The following is a 22,816-nucleotide window of genomic DNA, read 5'->3' on the forward strand; positions in this document are numbered from 1 at the left end:
ACAGCCGTAACTTCTCCACCTCGCACACCAGCTCATCCTCCTTCCCCCCCAGCGAGGTGACGTTCTATGTCCCAAGCGCTAGCTTCTGCAGCCGAGGATCAGACCGCCAAGTGCCCTCCCTGCCTTCGGGGACCGGCCAGCTTACAAAGCCCCTTCTATGGGTGGTGTGCTCATTAGAGGGGGACCCGCGTCCGGGCGAGGGAAATCTGGATCCTTGAATATGTCTCATCATAGTTGTCTTTGATGATGCTTAATGTTTAATCATTAATTTTAAATGATCAATATTTAAAAATGATTTATGTTTAATAATGTTTAACATTTAACAATGACTAACGATAATAATGATGAACATTCTCAATAGTGATTAACATTTAATAATGATTGTAAGATTTTCCTACTCACAGTGCCACGGATACATGCCGGAAGCCAGTTGCTCAGAGTTGACAGGGTTTTTAAAATAATTATTTTCATCAATGTGCATTTTCTTGTAGACTTTTCAGTCTCCCCAATCCTCTCTCCTCCTCCTCTGTCGGCCGCTCACTGTTAAAGACAACAGTTGATTAGATTCACGCGTACCTTCTTCGAAATCTAATCACCTGCCGGCTGCGTCTCGCCGTCCCTTCCATGCCACGCCCCAGTCTGAGGGTGCGCTGTCTCCAGTAGCCCAGATGGGGTCGCTGACCTTTACATCTGCAGTGTGCTGATCACAACCTCCCCTCAGATACCTCCACCGCCTGAGCCATCTGTGTTCCCGGCCTATGGATCACTCTGAAATTGTAGGGTTGTAAAGCGAGATACCACTGGGTGATCCGCGCGTTGGCATCTTTCATGCGGTGGGGCCACTGGAGGGGCTTGTGGTCCAAGCAGAGGCTGAATGGGCGTCCCAGGAGATAGTACCGGAGGGCACCCACTGCCCACCGGTTGGCGAGGCACTCCCTCTCCACCGTGTTATATCTGGCCTCTCTTTCTGACAGTTTCCTGTTGATGTACAGGACCGGATGGTCGGTGCCCCCCCCCCACTAAAACGGCTCCCAGTCCTCTGCCCGACACATCCGCCTGCAAACAAAACGGGATGGAAAAATAAGGCATGTGCAGTACCGGCTCCTCACAAAGTGCTTTCCTTACCTTCTCGAATGCCTGCTGGCACTGCTCAGTCCACTGGACCAGATCTGGGGCACCTTTCCGGGTGAGGTCAGTTAGTGGGCTGGTCAGGTCCGCAAACCAGGGGACAAACCTCCGGTAGTAGCCCACCAGCCCCAAGAACTGCCTCACCTCCTTTTTCGTCTTCGGGGTCGGGCAGGCCGCAACTGCTGCAATTTTATCTACCTGAGGCCGCACCTGGACTTCCCCCATGTGGTACCCCAGATACTGTACCTCCTTCCGGCCAACCACGCACTTTGCCAGGTTGTCGGTGAGCCCCGCCCGCCTCAGGGACTCGAGTACCGCCCCCACTCTCTGCATATGCTCTGCCCAGCTGTTCCCCAGGACGATGACATCATACAGATAGCCGGCGGCATATGCAGCGTGGGGTCGCAGTACCCGGTCCATTAGTCTCTGAAATGTGGCGGGTGCACCAAATAAGCCGAACGGAAGGGGTCACAAACTGGTATAAACCTTGGGGAGTGGAGAATGTCGTTTTTTCCTTGGACTCTGGAGACAAGGGAATCTGCCAGTAGCCCTTAGTCAAATCCAGTGTCGTAAAAAAACGAGCAGTGCCCAACTGGTCCAGGAGCTCGTCGACCCTGGGCATTGGGTAGGCGTCAAAACGTGACACATCATTCACCTTGCGGTAGTCCACACAGAACCGCACAGACCCATTTTTCTTCCCTACCAGAACTATGGGGCTGCACCACGCACTGTGTGACTCTTCTATCACTCCAAATTCCAGCATGGCTTTTAATTCTTACCGAACTACTTTGCGTTTGTGTTCGGGCAGCCTATAGGGCCGGGACCTCACCCTCACGCCTGGGCTGGTCTCTATGTGATGCTGGGTGAGATTCGTGCGGCCTGACACGGGGGAGAACACGTCAGCAAAATGTTTCTGCAATTTGGCCACGTCTGCTTTCTGAGACAGCGTAAGATGTTTATTACAGCGGAGGGGAGAGGGCCAGGGGAGTCGGGAACCTCCGGCCCCAGCTCCTTGCTCTCCGCTATCGCCGTCACCATGGAGACGGGCTCCGCTTCCCGCCACCCTTTTAGTAGGTTGAGGTGGTATATTTGGGTTGCCCCGCTCCGGTCAGATCGCCTGACCTCGTAGTCCACGTCACCTACTCGTCGTGTGACCACAAAGGGTCCTTGCCACTTTGCGAGTAATTTATAGCTGGATGTTGGGAGTGATACAAGTACTTTCTCTCCCGATGAAAATTGTCTAAGTTGTGCCGCCTTGTTATACAGGCGCTGTTGACGTTCTTGGGTTTGGAGCAATTTCTCACGTGACAAGTGCCCTAATGTGCGGAGTTTTGCTCTCAAGTCGTTTTTACTGGGGCTTGGACCTTCCTCCCAGCTTTCTTTAACTAGGTCCAGTACCCCACGCAGCTTCCAGCCAAACAACAGTTCAAATGGATAAAAATTCTGTTTAGGCCTGGGGAACCTCCCGCACTGCAAATAACAGGGGATCCAAACATTTAGGCCAATTTGGTTTGTCCTCGTGTACGAACTTACGGATCACGGACTTCAAAGTTCTATTCATCCGTTCCACCAACCCATCCGTCCGTGGGTGGTAAATGCTAGTTCGAATAGATTTGATCCCCAATAAACCGTGCAGCTCCTTTAACGTGCGTGACATAAAGGACAGGCCCTGGTCAGTTAGAATCTTTTCGGGATTACAACTAGGGAGATAGGGCTTCACGGTGGCAGAGGGGTTGGTGCGTCTGCCTCGCAATACGAAGGTCCTGCAGTCCTGGGTTCAAATCCAGGCACGGGATCTTTCTGTGTGGAGTTTGCATGTTCTCCCCGTGAATGCGTGGGTTCCCTCCGGGTACTCCGGCTTCCTCCCACCTCCAAAGACATGCACCTGGGGATAAGTTGATTGGCAACACTAAATTGGCCAGGTGCATGTCTGTGGAGGTGGGAGGAAGCCGGAGTACCCGGCTTCCTCCCAGAAAGGGACCAGAAAGTCTTTATCAGTGTCGCTCACTTCAGGCTCCTGTGCTTGAGGGAGCCGAGACAGCACGTCCGCATTAGTGTTCTCCCTCCCCGGCTTATAATGCACTTCAAAATCATACCCTGCCAACTTGGCAACCCACCTCTGCTCCACCGCCCGAGGTTAGCTGTTTCGAGATAACGCAGAGGATTATGATCAGTCACCACGACAAATTTTGAGTACATTAAAAAATCCCGGAATTTCTCTGTTATCCCCCATTTAAGGGCTAGCAGCTCGAGCTTAAACGCACTATAGTTCTTGTCATTTCGCTCAGAACCCCGGAGACCTCGACTAGCAAAAGCAACAACCCTCTCCACCCCCTCGTGCCGCTGACTAAGCACTGCCCCCAACCCAAGAAGGCTCCCATCAGTGGTAAGAGTGAAAGGGAGGGAAAAGTCAGGATACGCGAGTACCGGAGCTGACATAAGGTGCTCCCTTAGCTTATCAAAAGCTTCTTGACACTCTCTACTCCACACAAAGAGGACAGGCTGGCCTCCACTCTCTTTCTTCCCCTTTCCCATTAGAGAATGTAACGGCTTTGCTAGCTGGGCGAAGTTCGGGACAAAACGCCTGTGATACGACATGAACCCCACCACTTGCCGCACTTTTTTTGGACTCCAATCAGGGAGGGTTTTGACCTTTTCCATGTCTACTCGAACACCCTCTGCCGAAACAATATGACCCAAGAACTTGACCTCTGACTTTAGTAGGAAGCACTTGTTTGGCTTAAGTTTCAGCCCATGTTCCTTCAGACGACTGAACACTAGGTCCAGTTTCTCGCAGTGGCTATCGAAGTCGTTAGAAAACACCAGGACATCGTCCAGGTATATCAGCAACACGTCAAATACCAGATCACGTAGGACTACCTCCATCAGCCTTTGAAATGTGGCAGGGGCATTGCAAAGACCAAAAGGCATTCTAGTCCACTGGTATAGGCCAAATGGTGTAGTAACAGCTGTTTTCTCCTGATCGTCTACATGGACTGCCACCTGAAAATAGCCTGCTGTCAAATCTAGCGACGAGAAAAGCTTTGCCTTTCCAAGGGCATCCAATGACTCCTCAACCCTCGGGAGTGGGTAGGCGTCCTTCAATGTAACACCATTTAGCTTACGGTAATCACAACAGAACCGTACAGATTGGTCTGGCTTAATGACAATTACCGCAGGGGAGGCCCACGGGCTACAGCTCTCCTTAAGTGCCCCCTGTGCGACTAAGTCTTGCACGTGTCTCTTAAACTCTTGAAATATGTGTGGAGGTATACGCCGGTGTCTTTGCTTAATTGGCCTTGCATCGCCAGTCTGAATATGGTGGGTCACCGTGGTAGTGTACCCAAAATCACTTTTATGCTCGGAGAACACATCCCTGTGTTTCCTGAGAAGATCGTCCAACTTCTGCACCTGTGGTGACGTCAGGCCCTCGAGATTTGCATGTACCGGAACATACAATGATCCATCCCCCTCTACCGACTTGACCTCCCCACGACTAACCTTCCTCACGTACACTTCTCCATCCACCTCCTCCACGGACAATACTTCCCTTGGTACGATCACATTGGGTTTACTCAACTCTGCCACTCTGCACCTTGGGAACAATGTGATGGTCTTCTCACTCGAGTTGAGCACGCGCACTGGGACCTTCCCCTCAGTAGCCTGGGCCAGTACATTGGCTACCAGTAGACCACGTGGGAGACTGGCCCTGGCAGATGCCTCAACCAACACTTTGCATGTTGCTCGGGGTGGTATCCTACAGCGACCTTCAATCACCTTTTCACCGATTGGGGGAATGGTGACCGCTCGCCTCCCTGCAACTTTTACAAACCCGATCCACTCGTTTGGACCTACACACCGTTCCTCTTCTTCCATAGTTGCCAGTATATGGCGTAGGCTGGCATGGCCTGGCTTTAGAGTACCTCGGTCAAGCTTCTTAACACCCTTGAAGTCAGACAGGAAACCCTTGAGCCCTCCGATTACGTTCATTCCCAAAATACCCGGTGGTTTTCCCTTTTCTTTCTGGCCGCTGCAACTGTCTTATAGCACAAAAACACACCGCCCCTTCAACAACCTGCCCATACACTCAATATCAGCCTCCAAACACCCGATCACTGGAATTTCAAGGCTGCTGTTAAACGAACTAAGAGCTAAACTGTTATTTATCGTTACTCCTACCGCAAATCTCCGTCAGCCAATCTTCGTCAATCTCGGAGCTCTCCAGGTGCCGCCATCTCTCCTCTCTTTTTTTTTGTTGTTTTTCTTCTCTCTCCTTGTCCCGCCCCTCCTCTCCTCTCATTTGCCAGTCCGCCAGCCAGCAAGTCATTGATTGGCCGAGTCTGTTACCAAGGTCCTGGATACGATGGGATGCAAACATTTTGAGGGATTAGAGATGCATAAGGAAAATGCACAATATTAGGTGTACACCTACACAGATGGTCGGAGTATGGAGGCAGATAGCGAAAACAAAATTGAAGAAGAAATTGAAGCTATTGAGCGAATAGCTATTGACGCTATTCGGCCATAGCATGGGTGTACCTAATGAAGTGGCCCATAGCATGGCTGCCTTATTAGCATCGCCGGTAAAATGTGCGAACCAAAAGATCAGGACTTTCGCATCTTGTGACACTGGAGCAACTTAAACCCGTCGATTGGTAAGTGTTTGTTTTGTATTAAATGTGGATATCTGGTTTCAAATGTACATACAGCTAGCGTAAATAGCATGTTAGCATCGATTAGCGTAGCATGTTAGCATCGATTAGCTGGCAGTCATGCCGTGACCAAATATGTCTGATTAGCACATAAGTCAACAACATCAACAAAACTCACCTTTGTGATTTCGTTGACTTAATCGTTGCAAATGCATCTGCAGGTTATCCATACATCTCTGTGCTATTTCTGTCTTAGCATCGCCGGTAAAATGTGCAGACACTCTGGCAAATTCAATGGGGGTCTGGCGGCAGATTTCTTGCCAGTGGTGCAACTTGAATCCCTCCCTGTCAGTGTTGTTACACCCTCCGACAACACACCGACGATGCATGATGTCTCCAAGGTTCCAAAAAATAGTCGAAAAAACGGAAAATAACAGAGCTGAGACCCGGTGTTTGTAATGTGAAAATGAAAATGGCGGCTGTATTACCTCAGTGACGTCATGTTCTGACGTCATCGCTAAAAGACCGATAAACAGAAAGGCGTTTATTTGCCAAAATTCACCCATTTAGAGTTCGGAAATCGGTTAAAAAAATACATGGTCTTTTTTCTGCAACATCAAGGTATATATTGACGCTTGCATAGGTTTGGTGATAATGTTCCCGTTTAATAATGATTGATGTTTAATAATGATTGATGTTTAATAATGATTGACGTTTAATAATGATTGACGTTTAATAATGATTGACGATTGATTAGTAATGATTAACATTTAATAATAATTTACGTTTGATAATTATTGACGTCTAGTAATGGTTAACATTTAATAATGGTTAAAATTAAATAATGATTAACTTTTATAACGATTCGTATTTGATGATGATCACTTGTAATGATGATTAACATTTAACAATGACTGAAATTCAATAGTGGATAATGTTTAATAATGCCTAACATTTATTAAACATATAATTTCTATACCCTCGAAAACTCGCCCATATTTTAGTCATCCTTACTAAAATATCAGGGAATGATCAAAGTTTCATTCCGCAAGCTTGTAAACCTTGTTGTAATTGCAATCAACAATCTCATCTCTCACCAGCATCCATAAAATCCTACCTTATTGTGAGATGTACAATGTAATGTGTACTTTTATGTCATGTAGTGTAATGTGTACGAATATATGTAATACTGTGAAGTGAATTACATTTATATAGCGCTTTTCTCTAGTGATTCAAATTGCTTTACATCGTGAAAACCATGATTTAAGTTACATTTAAACCAGTGTGGGTGGCACTGGGAGCAGTTGGGTAAAGTGTCTTGCCCAAGAGCACAACGCCAGTGACTTGGACGGCGGTAGCGGAGATCGAACCCGGAACCCTAAAGTTGCTGCCACGCCGCAAGTACTAAGTTAATCTGTACTAATGTGTTTCTGCTGTGTTCCTAATTATACTGCAGGCCATGGAAGCACTGCAGGCTTCAGCGAAAGTTAAGAACATTGGAGTTTCCAACTTCAACATCATGCAGTTGAACAAACTTCTTCATATTTGCAAAATTCCTCCTGCTGTCAATCAGGTACAGTATTTTAATCATAACTGTATGCATATTACAAATCAACAAATATTATAACCATTATTAAGACATATTCATCTCATAAGAGCTAATCCAAGTAAAAACTGTTATTTTTTCTACAAAACCCAAAACCAGTGAAGTTGGCACGTTGAAATGAAAACAAAATACAATGATTTGCAAATCCTTTTCAACTTATATTCTGTTGCGTCTTCGTGGGCGCATGGCTGCGATTGTTGTGTTCCTTAGCGACGCAGGAAGCAAGCAGGAGTGGCGTGGAGGTAAGACTGAGTCTTTTAATAAATATCAACCAGAATCAAAAATTCAAACTGAGGACGCTAACAAGTGTGGAGCTAAGCAAAACCAAAATGTCCCCAAGGGTGAAAAACAAGGAAGGCTAGACTGTACAAAGAACACTAGATGCGAGGAGAGAAAACAGGAGAAACGCAAATGTTGCATATAGCAAACATTGAACCAGCAACTATTGCTGGGTGCCAGGAAACTATAAATGGAGGTGATTAACCCAAAACACCTGGTGGGAACACTTATTGCAAAACTAAGACGGGTGAGGAGAATCAGTGCCCAAGGAAACCAACAGTAAACAGGGAAAGAGGGTGCAACCAGGAAACAGACTAACAGAGAAAAACTACCAAACATAAATATTGCCATGACCCGCGTAACGGACCATGACAATATTCAAATGAATACACAAAAAATACAAGACATGTAATGTTTGAACAGAGAAACTTATTTTGTTTTGCAAATAATCATTAACTTGGAATTTAATGGCAGCAACACATTACAAAAAAGTTGGCACAGGGGCATTTTTACCATTGTGTTACATCACCTTTCCTTTTAATAACACTCAGTAAACGTTTGGGAACTGAAGAGACCAATTTTTTAAGCTTTTCAGATGGAATTATTACCCATTCTTGCTTGATGTACAGCTTAAGTTGGGGGTCTCACTTGTGGTATTTTAGGCTTCACATCGCGCCACACATTTTCAATGGAAGAAAGTTCTGGACTACAGGCAGGCCAGTTTAGTACGCGCACTCTTTTACTACAAAGCCATGCTGTTGTAACACGGCTTGGCATTGTCTTGCTGAAATAAGCCGGGATGTCCATGAAAAAAACGTTGCATGGATGGCAACATATGTTGCTCCAAAACCTGAATGTACTGTACCTTTCAGCATTAATGGTGCTTTAAGTTACCCATGCCTTGGGCACTAAATCACAGATTCTGGCTTTTCAGAATCAGAATCAGAAATAATGTATTAATCCCCGAGGGGAAATTAAAATTTTCTGCAAAATCCCATTCAAGATCAGACAAACATTACAGGAAGACGGAACGGGATCGCTGACGGGTCCGACAACTTCCGGCGGCCCTTACAAAAAACACTGAGATACAGGTAAAAGGGGGGAGTGGGGAGGTTGGATAAATTTGATCTAAGTCTTGGCTTCTGGAGAGGGGGTCCAGACTGAGGCCAAGGGAAAAATAACTAATATATATATATATATATATATATATATATATGTATGTATGTATATATGTATATATATATATATATATATATATATATATATATATATATATATATATATATATATATATATACAAACCCCGTTTCCATATGAGTTGGGAAATTGTGTTGGATGTAAATATAAATGGAATAAAAAAATGTGCAAATCCTTTTCGACCCATATTCAGATGAATGCACTACAAAGACAAGATATTTGATGTTCAAACTCGTAAACTTAATTTTTTTTTTGCAAATAATAATTTAGAATTTCATGGCTGCAACATGTGCCAAAGTAGTTGTGAAAGGGCATGTTCACCAATGTGTTACATCACCTTTTCTTTTAACAACACTCAATAAACATTTGGGAACTGAGGAAACTAATTTTTGAAGCTTTGAAAGTGGAATTCTTTCTCATTCTTGTTTTATGTAGAGCTTCAGTCGTTCAACAGTCCGGGGTCTCCGCTGTCGTATTTTACGCTTCATAATGCGCCACACATTTTCGATGGGAGACAGGTCTGGACTGCAGGCGGGCCAGGAAAGTACCCGCACTCTTTTACTACGAAACCACGCTGTTGTAACACTTGGCTTGGCATTGTCTTGCTGAAATAAGCAGGGGCGTCCATGATAACGTTGCTTGGATGACAACATATGTTGCTCCAAAACCAGTATGGACCATTCAGCATTAATGGTGCCTTCACAGATGTGTAAGTTACCCATGCCTTGGGCACTAATACACCCCCGTACCATCACAGATGCTGGCTTTTGAACTTCGCGCCTATTATAACAATCCGGATGGTTATTTTCCTCTTAGTTCCGGAGGACACCACGTCCACAGTTGCCAAATATCATTTGAAATGTGGACTCGTCAGACCACAGAACACTTTTCCACTTTGCATCAGTCCATCTTGGATGAGCTGTTGTTGATAAATGGGTTTTGCTTTGCATAGTAGAGTTTTAACTTGCACTTACAGATGTAGCAACCAACTGTAGTTACTGACAGTGGTTTATGAAGTGTTCCTGAGCCCTTGTGGGGATATCCTTTGATGTCGGTTTTTGATGCAGTACCGCCTGAGGGTTCAAAGGTCTGTAATATCATCGCTTACGCGCAGTGATTTCTCCAGATTTTCTGAACCTTTTGATGATTTTACATACCGTAGATGGTAAAATCCCTAAATTCCTTGCAATAGCTCGTTGAGAAATGTTGTTCTAAAACTGTTCGACAATTTGCTTACTTGCTGACCCTCGCTCCATCCTTGTTTTTATGAATTACTAAACATTTCATGGAAGCTGCTTTTATACCCAATCAGGGCACCCACCTATTCCCAATTAGCTTGCACACCTGTGGGATGTTCCAAATAAGTGTTTTATGAGCATTATCAGTATTTATTGCCACCTTTCCCAACTTCTTTGTCATGTGTTGCTGGCATCAAATTGTAAAGTTAAAGATTATTTGCACAAAAAAAAATGTTTATCAGTTTGAATATCAAATATGTTGTCTTTGTAGCATATTCAAATGAATATGGGTAGAAAATGATTTGCAAATCATAGTATTCTGTTTATATTTACTTCTAACACAATTTCCCAACTCATATGGAAACAGGGTTTGTATATATATATATATATATATATGTATATATATATATATATATATATATATATATATATATATTACGGGCTTCACGGTGGTAAAGGGGTTAGTGCGTCTGCCTCACAATACGAAGGTCCTGCAGTCCTGGGTTCAAATCCAGGCTCGGGATCTTTCTGTGTGGAGTTTGCATGTTCTCCCCGTGAATGCGTGGGTTCCCTCCGGGTACTCCAGCTTCCTCACGCTTCCAAAGACATGCACCTAGGGATAGGTTGATTGGCAACACTAAATTGGCCCTAGAGTGTGAATGTGAATGTGAGTGTGAATGTTGTCTGTCTATCTGTGTTGGCCCTGCGATGAGGTGGCGACTTGTCCAGGGTGTACCCCGCCTTCCGCCCGATTGTAGCTGAGATAGGCGCCAGCGCCCCCCGCGACCCCAAAAGGGAATAAGCGGTAGAAAATGGATGGGGATGGATGGATATATTACGTGAACACAAGAGGGAAACACAAAAAGGGTGACACAAGAGCACAGAGCTCTTGTCAACAGCAGCTACCACAGCGGCTTGGAAATAAAACTTTGAACTTTGTGCCTCAAACAGCCCGGTTGGTTATTTCCTTCTTTGGTCCAGAGGACATGACATTCACAGTTCCCAAATCTATTTGAAAAGTGGATTCGTCAGACCACAGAACACTATTCCACTTTGTATCAGTCCATCTTACATGAGCTCGGGCCCACCTAAGCCAGCGGCGTTTCTGGGTGTTGTTGATAAATGGCTTTCGCTTTGCATAGTATAGTTTTAACTTGAACTTACAGATGTGGCGACAAACTTTAGTTACTGACAGTGGTTTTTTGAAGCGTTCCTGAGCCAATGTGATCAAATACTTTACAAACTGATGTCGGTTTTTGATGCAGTGGGATCGAAGGGTCGTAATGTCATCCCTTACATGAAGTGATTACCCCAGATTTTCTGAACCTTTTGATGATAATACGGACCTTAGATGGTGAAATCCCTAAATTATTTGCAATAGCTCATTGAGAAATGTTGTTCTTAAACTGTTCGACTATTTGCTCATGCATTTGTTCACAAAGTGGTGATCCTCTTCCCATCCTTGTTTGTGAATGACTGAGCATTTCATGGAAGCTGCTCTAGCAAGTCACTAACTTTCACCACTTTATAATGGTGCTGTAAAATCGGGATATCAAATACCCAATCATGGCACCCACCTGTTCCCAATTAGCCTGTTCACCTGTGTGGTTTTCCAAATAAGTGTTTAAAGAGCATTCCTCAATTTTCTCAGTCTTTTTTGCCACTTGTGCCAGCTTTTTTTGAAACTTGTTGCAGGCATCAAATTCCAAATGAGCTAATATTTGCAAAAAATAACAAAGTTTACCAGTTTGAACGTTAAGTTTTTCGTAGTCTATTCAATTGAATATGGGTTGAAAAGGAGTTTTAAATTATTGTATTTTCTTTTTTTATTTACAATTTAAACAATTTAAACCCATCATGTGGAAGATGGCACTTTTTTTTGTTTGATTATTTATTTTTATTATGTATTATTTATTGTTTGCTTTAGATGTATCCCTGACCCTTTGTCGTGCGTGAGAGAAGAGAACATTCTTGTAGTTTTCTTTTAATTTATTGAAGAAATATAATGTATAATATTTGACCTGCTACTGTTAAAGTATTACAATTGCATTTAAAATCAACTTTAAAGTTCAAACTGGTTTTTTTTTGCATTTTTACAACAAATAATGACCAAAGCAATGAATATAACAAAGTGAAGTTATCAAAAGAGATACAAATCAATTTGTGTGCATGGTTAGGTGGAGCTTCATCCTTACCTGACCCAGGAAGAACTGATCAAGTTCTGTAAAGGCACAAATATTGTTCTCATAGCCTGCCGACCCTTTGGCTTGCCTGCAAGAACACCACGACTGTAAGTTTTCATATTTACTTCATGTCAAAAACACATTTGTCACACTCACGTAAAAAAAAAATCGCTATGCAATGCAACATACAATTCTATGCAAGCACATTTCTTTCGTACATCCCAAACCACTTGGAATCGAAGGCACAAGTTGAAGTGGCTCGGCACTTGGTCATTAATTACGCTAATTATATTTCAATTAGCCATGCACCTGAGATTCCCCATGCTACACCGTCACAAAACACAAAGATAATGAGCAAGATGGCAAAAAAGAAGAATTTCAGCAACAATGAGTGCCTCTTGCTGGTGTGTAACAAAATACTTTATCGCACTAAGTTAGTGCAGCAGTGCATGTACTGGGGAAAAAGTTTTGTTGTATATTTGTTGGTCGTATGATGGGTGATGAGCCAAGAAGACGGCAACGAGGATTCGTTGAACAAAAAGCTTTATTTGTTTCAGCGAGCCTCAAACTGAAACTCCAGTTTCCAGGAGAAAAATAATGGGCCTGATTACTCTTCTGCTGTCTTCTTGGACAACTGTCCTTAAATACCTTTTACACAAAGACAGTTACTCCTTGTTGTTCTAGGTGTGATCGGTTTGAGTTGAGTGACCTCTGACCTCTATCCTCTACTCCTACTTGTGAGGGCTTTCTACCAAATGTTTTCACGTCCTCCTAAAATCCGAACCTGCATTCCTGTAGGATTCCAATTTCCTGGGGGCGTGAGCCACCACTCTCTGGAGAGCTTGTGATGGACATGTGCACTTTTGACCTTAGTATAATCATCCTCGAAATTTTTCTGCGACCAAATACAAACACAAGCTAGATCACGATCATAAAAGAAAATGGTACATTTTATAATTCACCACAGTGTCATTTAGTATCTCACAATTTACGCACATGTTCTTAACACAAGTACACTTTGCACGCATATACAATCAGGGACTTGTTTGAAAGAACTTAAGATGTAGTTAGACCGGAAAAAAACAGCAAGTCACTAACTTTCACCACTGACTCGTAATAATGCACTTTAATTCATTGTCTATCACAGGGATTAATTTAAAAAAATATAATAAATGTACAAAAATGAATGTGCACAAAAGTAAATGTGTGCTATAACACACAATTGTCGTTTCCATACATCTTTTTATTCCAAGACTGTCAACGAATAGAGAAAACAATGACTATTTCCCCCAATTCTGCGTGGCCAAAAACATGTGAAATCACAACTAAATATCTATTGGTCTTACCAGTTGGCCATCTGGCATTCTTTATTCCCTTATTTGTCTGTGTCAACTCTGTAAAAGCTGTGAAAATAAATCAAACAGAAATAATTTAAAAAATACATTAAATCAAATCTATTAAGTAACTGTTGAACTTATTTACATGAATTATCTTGACAATCTTTACTTTGAGTGCTTTTAACATTTGTACTTTTATCATGTATATTTATTGAACCCTTTTATCATTTCCTTTCTTTACCATGTCTGAATCATGAACTAAAACAATAAATAATATATAGCAATTTGATCCTACTGTAGTTTATTAAATGTTATGTAAACTTTGAATTGCTGGCTAAGCATGACTTTTACTATAGTGCAAGGGCACCCTCTAGTGGCAAAAATACGTACTTTACAGCAGGTACTGCTGCTGTTATGTGTATTTCAAAAATAAATACAGCATTACTAAAGACATGCACCTGGGGATAGGTTGATTGGCAACACTAAATTGGCCCTAGTGTGTGAATGTGAGTGTGAATGTTGTCTGTCTATCTCTGTTGGCCCTGCGATGAGGTGGCGACTTGTCCAGGGTGTACCCTGCCTTCCGCCCGATTGTAGCTGAGATAGGCGCCAGCGCCCCCCGCGACCCCGAAAGGGAATAAGCGGTAGAAAATGGATGGATGGATACAGCATTACTAGTGCAGTAGAAGGACAAAATGGTTAGCATGTTGGCCACAAAGGCTGGATATCTGGTTCGAATCTCTGTGTGCAGTTTGCACTTGTGTGGGTTCTTGCTTGGTACTCCGATTTCTTCCCACAGTTTAAACATAGTCATGTTTGGTTAACTGGATTGTTAAATCTAAATTGTTAAATCTAAATTGTAATATATATAATAAAATATAATAAACAATAAAATGAATAATACATAATATAAAATAAATACAATTATAAAAATAAAATAATACGAAAAAAATACAAAAATAAAATAATAAATAATGAAACTAAATTGTTTTCTGAACGCAAGTGGGAACGTTTGTCTCGAAGTGTGACCAGTCTGAGGTTTACCTCGCCTCTTGCCAGAAGTCAGCTGGGATACACTCAGCTGACCTGTTATTCAAGTGAGGATAGGCACTATAGAAAATGAATGGATGAAAAGATAAACATTGATTCTACAATGAGGTAATGATGTCAATAAAATGTTTTTTTTTTTCAGAACACAATACAAAGTAAAAATGAAGTAATACTGTATTTTTAATGCTACTGTGAAGGGTTATAAATATTATCTTGTTGTTTGGAACTTGAACCAGAAATTGAACATTTCTCCCGGTAAAAAGATCCCCTTGATCAAGAACTCCCTTGGTGCTCTGTGTGCGTCTGTTAAAAGCAGACTCAGAAACCTTGGGGTTGTGTTTGATCAGTCAATGTCTTTGGAGGGTCACTGTCATCAACTGACCAAAAACTGTTTTTATCACCCCAGAAATATTTCCAAAGTGAGAAATTTGCTGTGAAAATTGGATATCGAAATGATCATTAATCGTTAATTTCATCTCATATTGACTATTGCAATTATCACTTCACTCTTCTCAACAAATCAATGCAAAAAGTCTTCAGACGGTACAAACTGCCAACCAGAACAGCCCATATCACCCCAATTTCATCCAGTCTTCTTTGGCTTCCAGTCAAATTCCGCATTGAGTTTTAGATTTTTGTCCTGACTTTCCGTGCAATGCATGGTGGGGCCCTTCAGTACATCACTGACTTGCTATGCCCCTACCCTTCAGGGCACAGCCTCTGGTCTTAAAGCCAGGGTCTTCTAAAGATCCCCAAAACTTGTTTTAAAACCTGTGGAGACCTGTCATTCCAGGCTATATCTACCAGACTCTGGAAGAACGTGCACCAATCCCTCATTGATCTTGACTGTGTTGACATATTTAGGAAACATTTGAAACTTCTCTTTTTAGTAAATATTTAGTTATTGCACTTTTTAACTATCAATTCTAATCCACTTTGTATCCTTTTAAGGATGTTGCCCCTGTTGTTTTAATTTAATTGTTGTTTTACTTCACCGATGTACAGCGCTTTGTGATTTTATCTGTGAAAAGCGCTTTATAAATACAATTTACTTACTTTCTTTGAGTGTTTCTCATCTCTTGATTTTTGTTGTTAATATCTTTCAATTCAGGCATATTTTTTCTTAAGTGTTGGACCGTTTTTTTCCCCCTCAGACTCAGAGAATGTTCTGATCCCAATAAGCTCCTGCAGGACTCGTTCATCGTCGACATCGCCAAGAATCACAAACGCAGCCCAGCAGAGGTGAGCTGAGTGTGTGCACGGGATGGAGGATGTATATATATATATATATATATATATATATATATATATATATATATTTATGGCGGCATGGTGGTACAGGGGTTAGTGCACATTCCTCACAATAAGTGCAATCCCCTCTTTCTGTGTGGAGTTTGCATTTTGTACCATGACTGTGTGAGTTCCCTCCCGGCACTCACGCAGTATATATATATATACAGTGGGGCAAAATAGTATTTAGTCAGCCACTGATTGTGCAAGTTCTCCCACTTAAAATGATGACAGAGGTCTGTAATTTTCATCATAGGTACACAAATCCAGAAACTCACATTGTAGGAATTTTAAAGAATTTATTTGTAAATTATGGTGGAAAATAGGTCTTTGGTCACTTCAAACATTGAAGATCTCTGGCTCTCACAGACCTGTAACTTCTTCTTTAAGAAGCTCTTCTGTCCTCCACTCGTTACCTGTATTAATGGAACCTGTTTGAACTCGTTATCTGTATAAAAGACACCTGTCCACAGCCGCAAACAGTCAGACTCCAAACTCCACTATGGCCAAGACCAAAGGACACCAGGAAAATAATTGGAGACCTACACCAGACTGGGAAGAGTGAATCTACAATAGGCAAGCAGCTTGGTGTGAAAAAATCAACTGTGGGAGCCATTATCAGAAAATGGAAGACATACAAGACCACAAATAATCTCCCTCGATCTGGGGCTCCACGCAAGATCTCATTCCGTGGGGTCAAAATGATCATGAGAATGGTGAGCAAAAATCCCACAACCACACGGGGGGACCTGGTGAATGACCTGCAGAGAGCTGGGACCAAAGTAACAAAAGTTACCATCAGTAACACACTACGCCGACAGGGAATCAAATCCTGCATGTCCAGGCCCGTCTGAAGTTTGCCAGAGAGCACATGGATGGTACAGCAGAGGATTGGGAGAATGTCATGTGATCAGATGAAAACAAAATAGAACTTTTTGGTATAAACTCAACTCGTCGTGTTTGGAGGAAAAAGAATACTGAGTTGCATCCCAAGAACACCATAGCTACTGTGAAGCATGGGGGTGGAAACATCATGCTTTGGGACTGTTTTTCTGCTAAGGGGACAGGACGACTGATCCGTGTTAAGGAAAGAATGAATGGAGCCATGTATCGTGAGATTTTGAGCCAAAACCTCCGTCCATCAGTGAGAGCTTTGAAAATGAAATGTGGCTGGGTCTTCCAGCATGACAATGATCCCAAACACACCGCCCGGGTAATGAAGGAATGGCTCCGTAAGAAGCAATTGAAAGTCCTGAAGTGGCCTAGCCAGTCTCCAGACCTCAAACCATAGAAAATCTGTGGAGAGAGTTGAAAGTCCGTGTTGTTCGGCGACAGCCCCAAAACATCACTGCTCTCGAGAAGATCTGCATAGAGGAATGGGCCAAAATACCAGCTACTGTGTGTGCAAACCTGGTAAAGACCTATAGTAATCGTTTGACCTCTGTTATTGCCAAGAAAGGTTATATTACAAAGTATTGAGTTAAATTTTTGTTATTGACCAAATACTTATTTTCCACCATAATTTACAAATAAATTATTTAAATTCCTACAATGTGAATTCATGTTTTTTTTTTTTATTCTGTCTCTCACAGTTGAAGTGTACCTATGATGAAAATTACAGACCTGTCATCATTTTAAGTGGGAGAACTTGCACAATCGGTGGCTGACTAAATACCATTTTGCCCCACTGTATATATATATATATATATATAACTGCGTGAGTGCCGGGAGGCACATGCAAACCCCACGCAGAAAGAGGGGATTGCACCTATTGTGAGGCATGTGCACTAACCCCTGTACCCCCATGCTGCCATCTATATATATATATATATATATATATATATAAACATATAAACACCAATTACAGTGGGGAAAAAAGTATTTAGTCAGCCACCGATTGTGCAAGTTCTCCCGCCTTAAAATGATGACAGAGGTCTGTAATTTCCATCATAGGTACACTTCAACTGTGAGAGACAGAATGTGAAAAAAAAATCCAAAAATTCACATTGTAGGAATTTAAATTTTTTTATTTGTGAATAATGGTGAAAAATAAGTATTTGGTCAACCATTCAAAGCTCTCACTGATGGAAGGAGGTTTTGGCTCAAAATCTAACGATACATGGCCCCATTCATTCTTTCCTTAACACGGATCAATCGTCCTGTCCCCTTAGCAGAAAAACAGCCCCAAAGCATGATGTTTCCACCCCCATGCTTCACAGTAGGTTTGGTGTTCTTGGGATGCAACTCAGTATTCTTCTTCCTCCAAACACGACGAGTTGAGTTTATACCAAAATGGATACATGGATGATACAGCAGAGGATTATGAGAATGTCATGTGGTCAGATGAAACCAAAATATAACTTTTTGGTATAAACTCAACTCGTCGTGTTTGGAGGAAGAAGAATACGGAGTTGCATCGCAAGAACACGTTACCTACTGTGAAGCATGGGGGTGGAAACTAAGGGGACAGGATGATTGATCCGTGTTACGGAAAGAATGAATGGGGCCATGTATCGTGAGATTTTCAGCCAAAACCTTCTTCCATTAGTGAGAGCTTTGAATGGTTATTTTCCACTATAATTTACAAATAAATTCTTTAAAATGCCTACAATGTGAATTCCTGTATTATTTTTCACATTCTGTCTCTCACAGTTGAAGTGTACCTATTACGAAAATTACAGACTTCTGTCATCATTTTAAGTGGGAGAACTTGCACAATCGGTGGCTGACTAAATACTTTTTTGCCCCACTGTATATATATATATATATATATATATATATATATATATATATATATATATATATATATATATATATATATATATATATATATATATATATATATACATATATATAATTCACATTTTACACGCCAGCACATATCATCCCATATTTGTTTTTTTAATATCATACCAATATCCACTATTACCATCATATCAAGACACCCGTACTGACATGTGAACATGTATTCTTCCAGGTACTTCTGAGGTATCATGTACAACAAGGTATTGCAGTAATTCCTAAGAGTGACAAGTCTCATCATATTCTTGAAAACACGAAGGTATAGTGATTGACTTTTACTACAAACATTTTTTATATGATGTGTTGTTTTGTTAATCTGTTAGAAAGTGAAGGTTGTGCATACTCCAGGAATCTACTACATTGTTTACAGTGATCAAAAGAAGACTGAAACAATGCAGAGTTGTATTTTAACAATGTTCTGAGGAATGCTCATCAATTACTTATTTGGAACATCCCACAGGTGAAAAGGCTAATTGGGAACAGGTGGCTGCCATGATTGGGTATAAAAGGCTTACATGAAATTATATGTAATTCACAAACAAGGATGGGGCGAGGGTCACTACTTTGTGAACAAATGCGTGAGCAAATTGTTGAACAGTTTAAGAACAACATTTCTCAACCAGCTATTGCAAGGAATTTAGGATTTTCACCATATAATTTCACCGTAAAATCATCAAAAGGTTCAGAAAATCTAGAGAAAACACTGCATGTAAGCGGCAAGGCCGAAAACCAACATTAATTACTCGTGACCTTCAATCTCGTGGGCGGTATTGCAACAAAAAGTGACATCAGTGTGTAAAGTACAAACCCCGTTTCCATATGAGTTGGGAATTTGTGTTGGATGTAAATATAAACGGAATACAAGTCATTTCCAACCCATATTCAATTGAATGCACTACAAAGACAAGATATTTGATATTTAAACTCATAAACTTTATTTTATTTTTTTGCAAATAATAATTACTTCGAATTTCAAGGCTGCAACACGTGCCAAAGTAGTTGGGAAAGGGCATGTTCACCACTGTGTTACATCACCTTTTCCATAACAACACTCAATAAACATTTGGGAACCGAGGAAACTAATTGTTGAAGATTTGAAAGTGGAATTCTTTCTCTTTCTTGTTTTATGAAGAGCTTCAGTCGTTCAACAGTCGTATTTTACGCTTCATAATGCGACCCACATTTTCGATGGGAGACAGGTCTGGACTGCAGGCGGGCCAGGAAAGTACCCGCACTCTTTTTTTACAAAGCCACACTTTTGTAACACATGTCTTGCTGAAATAAGCAGGGGCGTCCATGATTACGTTGCTTGGATGACCACATATGTTGCTCCAAAACCTGTATGGACCTTTCAGCATTAATGGTGCCTTCACAGATGTGTAAGTTACCCATGCCTTGGGCACTAATACACCCACATACCATCACAGATGCTGGCTTTTGAACTTTGCGCCTATAACAATCCGAATGGTTATTTTCCTCTTTGTTCTGGAGTACACCACGTCCTCTGTTTTCGAATATAATTTGAAATGTGGACTCGTCAGACCACAGAACACTTTTCCACTTTGCATCAGTCCATCTTAGGTGAGCTCGGGCCCAGCCAAGCCGGCGGCGTTTCAGGATATTGTTGATAAATGGGTTTGGCTTGGCATAGTAGAGTTTTAACTTGTACTTACAGATGCAGCAACCAACTGTAGTTACTGACAGTGGTTTTATGAAGTGTTCCTGAGCCCATGTGGTGATATCCTTTACACACTGATGTCGGTTTTTGATGCTTACGTGCAGTGTTTTCTCCAGATTCTCTAAACTTTTTGATGATTTAACGGACCGTAGATGGTAAAATCCCTAAATTCCTTGCAATAGCTCATTGAGAAATGTTGTTCTAAAACTGTTCGACAAATTGCTTACAAAGTGGTGACCCTCGCCCCATCCTCGCTTGTGAATTACTTAGCATTTCATAGAAGCTGCTTTTATACCCAATCATGGCACCCAGCTGTTCCCAATTAGTCTGCACACCTGTGGGATGTTCCAAATAAGTGTTTGATGAGCATTCCTCAACTTTATCAGTAATTATTGCCACCTTCCCCAACTTCTTTGTCACGTGTTGCTGGCATCAAATTCGAAGATTAATGATTATTTGCAAAAAAAAAAAAATGTATCAGTTTGAACATCAAATATGTTGTCTTTGTAGCATATTCAACTGAATATGGGTTGAAAACTATTTGCAAATCATTGTATTCCATTTATATTTACATGTTACACAATTCCCCAACTCATATGGAAACGGGGTTTGTATATTACCACATGGGTTCAGGAACACTTCAGAAATCCCATGTCAGTAACAACAGTTCGTCATTATATCTGTAAGTGCAAGTTAAAACTCTCCTATGCAAAGCCAAAGCCATTTATCAACAACACCCAGAAACGCAGCCAGCTTCGCTGGGCCCAAGTTCATCTAAGAGTAGAAAAGTGTCCGTGGTCTGACGAAACCACATTTGAAATTGTGACCTCCTGATTAAAGCGGAAAATAACCTTCCGGACTATTATTGGCGCAAAGTTCAAAAGCCAGCATCTGTGATGGTATGGGGGTGTATTAGTGCCCAAAGCATGAGTAACTTATACATCTGTGAAGGCACCATTAATGCTGAAAGGTACATACAGGTTTTAGAGCAACATACAGTATGTTGCCATCCAAGCAATGTCTTTTTCATGGACGCCCCTGCTTATTTTCGCAAGAAAACGCCATGCCACATTCTGCACGTGTTACTTCGTAATAAAAGAGTGCCTGTACTAGACTGGCCTGCCTGTAGTCCAGACCTACGTCTCATTGAAAATGTGTGGTGCATTATGAAGAGTCAAATACAACAACGGAGACCCCAGACTGTTGAACAACTTAAGATGTACATCAAACAAGAATGGGAAAGAATTTCACCTGAAATGCTTAAAAAAATGTTCTCCTAAGTTCCGAAACGTTTACTGAGGGTTGTTAAAAGGAAAGGCCATGTAACACAGTGGTAAAAATGCCCCTGTGCCAACTTTTTTGCAATGTGTGCTGCCATTAAATTCTAAGATGATTATTTGCAAAAAAAAAATTAAGTTTCTTAGTTCCAACATTAAATATCTTGTCTTTGCAGTCTATTCAACCGAATATAAGTTAAAAAAGGATTTACAAATCATTGCATGCTGTTTTTATTTACGATTTACACAACGTGCAAACTTCACTGGTTTTGGGTTTTGTAGTAATGATTTCGAACTTGTGCTACACAGATCTTTGACTTCAGTCTGACCGAGGAAGACATGATAAGATTGAAACGAGGACTTCAGTCACCATCTTGACAAGGAAATCAAGCTTTTGTTTCTTCCTATGGCTTTATTATTCTGTATTTGAAGACAATGTTTCTAAAATGTGTAATTAGCAAAAAGCATGTGAAAAGTATTTACTACCAGAGAAGAAAAAAATGATAATTAAGTTAATAAAAATACAATACCTGTTTTTTGTACTTTTACGTATCTTTGTAACTGTGAATGTCAAATGCTTACAAATAAAATTGTCCTATTATTATTACTGTTAGTATTATCAAAACGCTCTAAAAAAGCATCCAAAAACCTCCAGTAATGTTTTACATACACGCTGTAAGTATATATGTCATGTAGTAACTGACACATTCATAATAACGTAATAATAACGTATTTTGATTATTTTAGGCATTCGCCGGTGCATTAATTTAAAAAACACATCACATTTGCTTTTTTTTCTTCACAACATCGCTGATTATTTCTCACTGCAGACTTCATGACAGCCAACAAAAATAATAAAACATCACTCACTGTACAATGTCTGCTGTCATTATGATGTTGACTCTTAGGATGTTTTTATATTACCATTTAGATGAAGAAAAAATGGGGTGAAACTAAACGTCTAGTATCATAGCTCTTTGACCAAGCACATGGAGTTAATGCAAAGTGGGGCTGTGATTTCTTTCAGATTGTTTTTTACTTACAAAACAAAAAAACACAGAATCACATCTCGGTGGATTGTGGCGTTCCATGCTCTTCT

General features: G+C 41.3%; 1 protein-coding gene across 1 annotated transcript in view; it reads left to right on the forward strand.

Annotated features, from left to right (window-relative positions):
* Positions 1 to 22,321, forward strand: part of zgc:56622 (uncharacterized protein LOC326033 homolog) — a 65,235-nt gene extending 42,914 nt beyond the window's left edge. The window contains exons 5-9 of the mRNA XM_061919975.1: positions 7,237 to 7,353; positions 12,278 to 12,390; positions 15,825 to 15,912; positions 18,938 to 19,021; positions 22,027 to 22,321. Of these exons, the coding sequence (XP_061775959.1) occupies positions 7,237 to 7,353; positions 12,278 to 12,390; positions 15,825 to 15,912; positions 18,938 to 19,021; positions 22,027 to 22,095 (471 nt within the window). The 3' untranslated portion in view covers positions 22,096 to 22,321. The remainder of the gene's footprint in view (positions 1 to 7,236; positions 7,354 to 12,277; positions 12,391 to 15,824; positions 15,913 to 18,937; positions 19,022 to 22,026) is intronic.
* Positions 22,322 to 22,816: the final 495 nt, after the last annotated feature.

This window comes from Nerophis ophidion, linkage group LG14 (assembly GCF_033978795.1).
Source record: "Nerophis ophidion isolate RoL-2023_Sa linkage group LG14, RoL_Noph_v1.0, whole genome shotgun sequence".
In the NCBI taxonomy this organism is placed as follows: Eukaryota; Metazoa; Chordata; class Actinopteri; order Syngnathiformes; family Syngnathidae; genus Nerophis; species Nerophis ophidion.